General features: G+C 33.5%; 2 protein-coding genes across 2 annotated transcripts in view; one reads left to right on the top strand and one right to left on the bottom strand.

Annotated features, from left to right (window-relative positions):
- Positions 1-928: 928 nt before the first annotated feature.
- Positions 929-5972, bottom strand: LOC130824173 (uncharacterized). The gene is made up of 8 exons (XM_057689070.1): positions 5716-5972; positions 5520-5613; positions 3049-3168; positions 2920-2968; positions 2549-2648; positions 2169-2230; positions 1988-2046; positions 929-1415 (listed from the first exon to the last, which is right to left on the bottom strand). Exons 1-8 carry the CDS (start codon positions 5865-5867, stop codon positions 1308-1310), a joined length of 744 nt encoding a protein of 247 aa, XP_057545053.1. The 5' UTR covers positions 5868-5972; the 3' UTR covers positions 929-1307.
- Positions 5973-7145: 1173 nt separating this feature from the next.
- LOC130824213 (uncharacterized) overlaps positions 7146-8805 on the top strand; it is a 2853-nt gene continuing 1193 nt past the window's right edge. The window contains exons 1-2 of the mRNA XM_057689121.1: positions 7146-7458; positions 8597-8805. The exon at positions 8597-8805 is cut by the window's right edge and continues 16 nt beyond it. Coding sequence (XP_057545104.1) covers positions 7162-7458; positions 8597-8805 — 506 coding nt within the window. The 5' untranslated portion in view covers positions 7146-7161. The remainder of the gene's footprint in view (positions 7459-8596) is intronic.

The raw sequence follows: 8805 nt of genomic DNA on the forward strand, positions 1-8805 counted from the left end.
GATTAAGAGTTATTCTTGTGAAAGATCGTGAGATGAACTCGAACAAAGGGTGTATATTCTCATAATATGTATGAAATAAGTTATTTAATCCATTCATAAAATATATCTCTCGGTGAGACTGTCTTACACAATAATTGGTATATGGTCAATTTTAGTCGAGAAACTCTTGTGTGGACTTGGTGTACACTAAAATAGTGTGGACCAAGTTTTAACACTTCAATTCCTTCTCTCTTCACTCTCTTCACTCTTTATTACATACTCCAAAGTAACTGGAAAAAAAACTTTTTGAAAAAAATTTCAATATTATTATTTTTTAAAATTTTTAATTTTAATTTCAATTTTTTATTTTAATTTTTTATTGCTTTAATTTGTAATTTTTAAAATTTTTTAATTATAAAATTTTTAATTTTTTAAATTTTAATTTATTTAAAATTTTTTAAGAGTGGAGTGGAATGGAGTGTAAAAGTATAAAAATAGAGAAGAGTGGAGTAAAGTGGGATGAAGTGTAAAAATATAAGAGTGAAGTAGAGAAAAATGTAAATATTAGTCCATACGAATATTAATGTGGACTAAGTCCATACTAGACTTAGTCATTTTAGTCCATTTTCAACTAAAAAAAAATTTCTCCCCCATTTTATGTTAGGCGAATAGAATCACAAGTCTTTGTTGCTTAAAAACATAAGACTCTTGCTATAGGGATAGTATGTTAATATCAAGGCATTGTTATCCTCTTATAATGTAGCAAATGTATACTATAACAAGAATACTTAGTTACGTGTGAAATTGTTCAAAGGTTTTGTCATAAATATGTATTGGGTTGGGGAAATTCAAAGCATAATAAAGTTAAATTACCCAATCAACTGATCATATTTTTTGAATTATAAGGTAGGTTGAAAGAACAATGTGAGAATCACAATTATAACTTTTTCTGAAAATTTCTGAAAAGTACTACTTGCTCTCCAATAGAAACAAGATTTGATAATCAACTAAATATATTATTGTGCCAAAACTTAGTATACTCATGAAATAAATATAGATGTATTGCTAGAATAGCATTTTTCAATAATTGAAAAAACAAACCCCACTTTATAGTGAGTGACAACTTTTAAAGGAAAATCTTAACTAAATCCAACAATTAAGTCTTCTTATATATGAAGTGACTCTTAATGAGCCTCAAATATGATGCCCATGAATGTTGCTTGAATCAGCTTAGCCTCCTCCTAGTAACCGGTGAAAATATCGACTCAATGGATGCAACTTGAACGCAAAATCCGAGTGGAAGTTAATAGAGGCTATAATTAGCATTTTCACGACTTGATTAGTTTCCTAAGCACTGCTTCAGCTCGCTTCTCAATTTTGGGAAGTACCCAATCGTGTTGAACGATGTCAAGACCGTCTTTCTCAGCGCTCAAGCTCTATATTTGCACCGCAAAGAAAATGAAAAGGCCATCATTATAACACTTAAAAACACCTAGTTCAGTCCACACCGATACAATTATCGAAATTTAAGCCTTAAGGGGAAAAACGAAAGTTATGTTTTTCCATCCAAATTTTTAGTTGCGTTTAGTATTGTCAAAGGAAGGAAAATAAATACTTCCTAGTTCCTTACCAACCAGACTAGTGGCACATGATTCACTAATATTCTCGCAAGTCGGAAATTGCAAAAAACGAATCATAATTGATTTTGGGCTTTTTTTGGGCCATTTTGAGCGAATCGTGAATTCAAAAGGCGAATAAACTAGCGAATTATGCAAGATTGAGATACTCGTCGCTGTTCAGGCTTTTGGGCCCTAAGCATCTGAGATAGCTCGTCGCTGTTCAGGCTTTTGGGCAAAACCACAGACAAAAAATAACTGTACTGTTCCCCTCTCGGACCAACATCAGATCAGAAAGGGCTTACTCAACCACCGAAAAAGACCAATAATTCTCGGTTCTAAAGAAATTCCGATGCATGGACCCTAACTAGACAGGTCTAGAAAAAGCATACCTTTGATGGGTCAAAGCCGAATCCACCCATCTGCATCATGCGTTGAGTGTCGTCCATAGCTGGATCAAAGAATAAAGTCAGTTATAACTAAATAATTATGATAATAATTTCAATAAAATCAAATCTCTTGCTCAAAAAGTATTCATATCACATCGAAGAATCAGGTGTATTGGATATATACCATTATCCTCGCCCAGAATTAGGCTAAACAAACCCCGTAGTCCAAACAGGTTGAGGAAATACCTGAAAGAACACACTTTTAGAAACAGACTAAAAATAATATTCAAAAATTCATCGTAAAACATTCATATTCTTCTAAAACTCAGCTACTATATAATATATCCTATGTTACTTAGACTCTTCATTTTGCTTCACGTACCCATGTCTGATCTGTCCGATCCGTGGTGCTAGGACAATGGTATGGCACTTAGACACTTCAATTTAAGCGTAAAATTAAATGTTTAGACGTATCTGACACTTGACACGTACCAGTATCCCCCATAAGTACCCAAGTCCAAGTAACATAGAATACATATAGTAATTGCAAGATTAACAGTTTACCATGATCGGCTGCTGACATAGCTCACATCAACAGTGCTCAAGTCTATACCGTTCTGGAGCATTGACCTGAACCTCTGAGTCAGAGGAAACGGGATTTTAGCTGAAAAAACGGCAAATATGTTAACTCTAATGCAGAAAAAAGTACATAAATGGATTTTTTTGTTTGAGAAGCAGAAACATTGAACATGCACACATACAGCTGACATCAATAAATGAACACGAGAAAAGAATAGTACAGTACAAACTAAAAGTTTAGCAAACAATAAAAGACCGAGGGAATTACAAAAGCATGAACGATAACATTAAAATTATCGGGTATTAATATCTCGAGCACACAAAATGAAATTTCATTTGGAAGGAAAGGAACAAACCTGCGACAAATCCAGAGAAAAAGAAGTTCACCCAAGCGAAAGTGAGAGTCTGAATATATAAGATGAAGGATATTAGAAACAAGCAAGCAAAATACCAATCCAAGTAGCGAGCAAAAGAACGTTCTTTACCTGGGGTATAATCATTGATAGATTTTTCTTCATCATATCCATGGCCATGTTTGGATCGGTGAACATTTGAGCTTGAGCATTTTGAGATTGGCCTTTGGGAACATGTAGAAGCCCGTTCTCCTGTAAATGAGATAAAACAAGTCAGTGTTTATAATCAATGACTGAAAAAAAACAGCATCTTAATAACTCAACATCGAGCCATCATAAGTCATTTGCAGTACTCCATCCCAAAGGGGCGTAGGAGAGGAAGAGGAATGAGAGAAAATGAAGGAATACACAACATGATATATTTTGCTATTTCATCAGAAAAATGAAATCAGAAAAGACAATCTAAAACCAAAAGGAGCTCAAAAGTCAATCGAAAAAGGATAGAAATAGCATTGGGCTCACATCTAGCATATGTTAAAAGGTGATAATGGATAATAAACCAAGCTCAAGTCTAAAGTAGCACTCGCACTTGAGGTTGAGCTGGTCAAGCAGAAAAGTTTTATGCTAGTTTCGATTATAATAAGTTTCGACTATTTTCCAATATCATAAAATACTAACCATAACTTTTGCAAGAATATGCTTTACAACAAAATTTTACAAGACACCACCCTCTATTGTATGTTCTTTTCTCCAACGCAAACCTCTTGACGAAGTTAGGATAGAGTTAATTTTTATTGGAAGATAATGGCATATTATGAGATCAAATTTTAGGGAGTTAGGATATAAATTAAATTTTTTCTATTTTCTTAGTCAAGACTCCTCTATATACAAGAGATTGTTCCTAGGTTTCAGTAGGTTTCACGTGTCACTAAAGACCTCATTCCTTCCCACCACCAAAAATTGTAGGTTTCATATGGAACATGTTACAAAAGAGCCAATCACCTCCCAAATACAAGACACGGTAGAAAAATCCTAACCCTGAAAAAAAAACATGAGACTGAAGAAAGTTGTAATCCTACAGATTCTAAACAAAAATATTGTTTCATATTTCTTTCCTGTTTTTATATGATTTGCGAGTGTGAAACTTTCATGGTTAACTGGTTAACAAAAATTTGACTTTATCACATCCTCCTACCTTCCTATTCAAACTTAAATTCACATTGTCATACACCTGGGCATTATTAATGTGCAAAGTTATTTTCTTTTATAGTTATGCTGCAAGAAACCTGTTTGCCCGAATATTACAGTTGGGCACATGCCACTGACCAAAACCCACTTCCCACTTCTTCATCTCACATACCCTTGAAAACTAATGAGACCGTGAATCCCAAGAATCCCTTAAAAAGTCAAGGATCTCATGTAATCTATACTCACGCAAGGAGTAAGCACCAATAGCCTAATTCCTCTCACCTTCTGGTACAACTAACTGATAGAGCTCTAGTTTCTTACTCTTATTTTTTTCAAAATATAGATATTTCATACTTGCATATGATATGACATAAAGCACTTTTAAGTTAAATATAAGCTGCGAAAACCCTTTCGAAAGGCACCTTTGGTTATAACTTCCTCCAACTATTCTCACACAGCGGTTGATTCCAATCATCATGAAGGATTTTGGTTCAGTGTTAGTTGGCGTGCTAACTAGGTTTCATTTTAATACTTGAGTCATTTTCGAGTAGCCCATCTCTGTTCAATTTTGACATAGGTGCTAAACACTCTGCCTCACCTATGATCCTTGAACTGTTCAGCTTACACAATCTCGCTCCTTTGAACTGTTCAGCTTACACAATATATAGCCACAAAGGAGGTTTCTTTTTAAGGTATAGTAAGTACTCAGTAGTCACTAGCCTAGTAGCCTTCACTTACTGCACTTACTACTCCAAATAATGAAGTGAAATACCCCTTCCTAGAAAAAAAAATAATGTTGTAATTAAGTTCTTGCAGCTCTAGCAAGGGTTGCATCGTATCGCATCAGCCGCGTTGTAAGAGTTTTAAAAATTCGCTATTTCCAGAGTTGTAAAGGTTTAAAAAAATCGCGTTTTGGGCTGTAATAAGAAATATCACATGCTTTAGACTGATAATTAGGCGGTATGATAACCGCATCGATGGCGATCATTACCACAATTTTGCACTATGATACGAGGTCATGCTAGACACCGAAAACTAAACATTGGGTAAAAGCCTTCATAATTCAACATAGCTCATTCAGAATTCCACTCTAATATTTCCCAAGTACTATAGCTCATGCAACAAATAATATAACAAGAATTCAAAGAAAACCGCCACAAGATCCCACCTTCTATCAACTGTTCAGCATCAACCTGATCAAGATATAGCTGCGTATCACATGCAAGCATCTACCCCTAAATCCTAATGCAAGACATAATGCTACTTGAACTCAGACGAAAACACCACAAGATTTGTAAAAACTTTGGCTTTGTAATCAAGGTCAAATCAATCAAAATTTAGTTCTTAAGTAAAAATTTCCTCAATAAATTCCAATGCAAAAACTTCAAAATTACCAATAACATCTCCTAAATTACCTCATTACTGTAGTAAGTGCGTCGAGCACGGAAAGATTTAGATGGGATGAAATCAGCGGAAGACCTCAAATTCCTCGCCCTAATTATCACTTGCCTGCAAATCGTGTACCCAATCAAATAAACCCAGAAAAATTAGAATCAATCAACAATAATAATACAATCTATAGAAAAAAAAAAAAAAAGAAAAGAAAAGTACCCTTCTTTAACGATTTTTCCATCAGGGGTTTGAAAGGTACGCATGAGTTTAGATACAAAGTAACGAAGGATTCCAATGAGAACCATGACTACTGATAAAGGTATTAAAACCCAGTCTCTAATTGCTGTGTCTAACACCAAATCTTCCGCCATTGTTACGCTTTTTCTGCTAATCGTCTCTAAATTTGCGATATTTTGTAGGAGGGAGAAGGAAGACTCAGAATTGGTTTTTGACTTATTTTGTAATTAAACCCCACTTGTTGCTTTGCCTTTTAAAATTATTTTCTATAAAATTTATTTTAGATTGTGTTTTCTCTACTTCGAAAATAATTTTTTCAATATTTATATTAATATTTTTATAAATGCTAAAAAAAGTCACTTTATGCAAAAGTAAATTTTTTTTTAAAAAAAAAAAAAGAATATTTATGTTTTTAGTTTGTTTACCATGATTTTAGTAAGCGTAAAGAAATAAAAATATAATGATAAATTATAACTTCACTTCAAGAATATTCTTTTTATGTTTTTAAACTATTTACCTATTAAAACTCGTGATATTGATGAGAATTAAATTCTGTTTTAATTGAAGTAATTATTATTTTTTGGTTAAACTTTTGAATTTGATTTTCATATGGAATTCTCTTAATAATCTACAATATAATAAAAATTGTTAATATAATGTTGTCTTGAGTCGTTTTATAAATAATTTAATTTGGTGTCATGCATAATTGTTTGTTGAAAGACAAGATGACTCCGTATAAACAATCTTAAATGATCTAAAAGCACCCGCTTATAGCAGCTCTAGACACCCATGCTCGAATAAGCAAGAAAAGCTTATTGTCTTCGATGCTCAAAGGAGCACATTGAATTGCTCATTTGAACATATGTCAAACGAAGAATTTTAATCTTTGCCACGTAGACAAAATTTATTTATTTTTCTAATATTTACCCCTTATATTATAACAATGTAAAAATTTTAATCTCAAAAAATCATAGTCCGCTGTATAAAATTTTAAATCAATGGCATTAGTCATCATTCACATACATTTTTACTCTATTCCTTTTGATTACCTACCATTTTAACCAATAAGTTTAGTTTCATCATATTATTTCCCCCTCTTAGCCCTCAAATCCAGGTCAAATTTATTCTAAAAAGTTTTGTATGATACCTAATTAATAGTGACCATGAGATAAGCCTATAAAATTAACTTATTTTTTTAATTGAGCAATTTAAGATTATAAGTGATTACTCTAAAGTTATAGCAATTCATTATAACTTAAAAATTAATCACTTTAAAATTATAAGTAGTCACTTTAAAATTATAAATAATCACAATCCGATAAAAATAAAACTGTACTTTTAAATTTATGTTTTCCTTCCCCTCTTTTTATATAGCTCTCAAGTTCTAACTTTCTATATTATCGATACTCTATCATTGCACCTACCCGAATGAACCAAATAAAAAACCCACCCATACTCCAAAATAGTCGGACCACCCGGAGCCTACAAAGCCAAGAGCCTAAGACCTTGGAAGTTGGAAGAAGGCAGGAGAAACAAAGGAAAGCCATGACACAACTTGTAAACCTTAGCCTTACCAACCATTGCAAAACACCATCTTTACCTTTCAGAATTTCCTCTCTACCCAATACTTCTACTTCTTCCAGCCATCAAAATTTTGCAGTTTTGACTCAGCAACTGCGTTGTAAAGGCAGATTTTCTTGCCTTTTCTCAGATAATCGCAAGCAGGTATTTACTCACTACTTTCTTCCCTTTTCTCTTTTATTTTACTGTTAAATTTGAGTTGTTTTTCGAGATCTTATTATATGTGTAGCTGGTTGGTTGAATTCGTTGTGTTAATTGAATAATACTGATAAGATAACCTATTCTCAAAACCCATTTTCTGTTCTTTAATTAATTTGTTAATAATATGTAATTGCAATTAGGTTTTGGGTGATGGGTAATATTCTTCATGAACTCTAGTCTTTTTCATTGCTAATTTCATTTTAGTGATTGCTATTTGGAAATTTGGGTAGAAATTTGGAGATTTGATGCGAACTTGCAGCAAATTTTCAGTCAATTTTTGGAACCCTAACGAGCTGAACATAGGAATTGTAAGATAAGAGATGTGCCACAGTAAAGGGCTGATTTTAAATTCTCACCCAAATGCTCCTAATGTTGTGTATATGATCTTAGTCTATAGTGCAAAATCAAGGACACATCATCGTATCGTGACCGTAATGTGATGGTTGTTGAGTTTACCATGACCGAAATATAGGACACATTCACCGCATGTCCTATGTATTATTGGCCGTGAAATTCATTCCGTGACTGTTACTGCTTCCATGAACAAAACCGTATTGTAATGGTTGTTGAGTTTACCGCGACCGAAATATAGGACACATTCACCGCAATGTCATAGGTATTGGCCGTGAAATCCGTTTCGTGACCGTTACAACAACCGTGACCAAAACTGTATTTTTGCACTATGGATCTTACCCAAGAATGTTTTTGCATCAAAATATTAATCTAATTTGCTGTTTTCATCCTTATTTAGTAGACTTTGAAGCACCTTTAGTCACTTTATTCAAAACCCCCCTTGAGACTAGTACTCTTTGACTTATTAGAATTGAACTGAACCAAAAATATAAGAACTTAAATTAACTAGACCTATTAAGACTAATTGAGTAGTGAAAATTTGAAAGTGAAAGTGGTAGGTAGAAGTAGAACTTAAAATTGAATTGTCAGCCTATCCGTGGAAGCGAAGAAGTTTGCTCAAATGAACATGTAATGTAGATTGATTACTACTGTCAATAAAAACAACGAAATTTCGATACTGTAACTCCCAACTGGTTTTCGTTTCCTTTGATTTGGCGTTGTCTAGCAGGAACAAGCTAGGAAAGCCTTAGAAAGTGCACTCGGTGGAAACAAAGAAAAGTTCGAGAAATGGAACCAAGAAATTCAAAAGAGGGAAGAAGTAAGTGGAGGAGGAGGTAATGCTGGTGGTGGAGGTTGGTTTGGTTGGGGTGGACGATTCGGCTGGTCTAATGGTGACAACTTTTGGCAAGAAGCACAACAAACTAGTCTTGCTGTATT

The sequence above is a fragment of the Amaranthus tricolor genome, chromosome 9 (genome assembly GCF_026212465.1).
Source record: "Amaranthus tricolor cultivar Red isolate AtriRed21 chromosome 9, ASM2621246v1, whole genome shotgun sequence".
Lineage (NCBI taxonomy): Eukaryota > Viridiplantae > Streptophyta > Magnoliopsida > Caryophyllales > Amaranthaceae > Amaranthus > Amaranthus tricolor.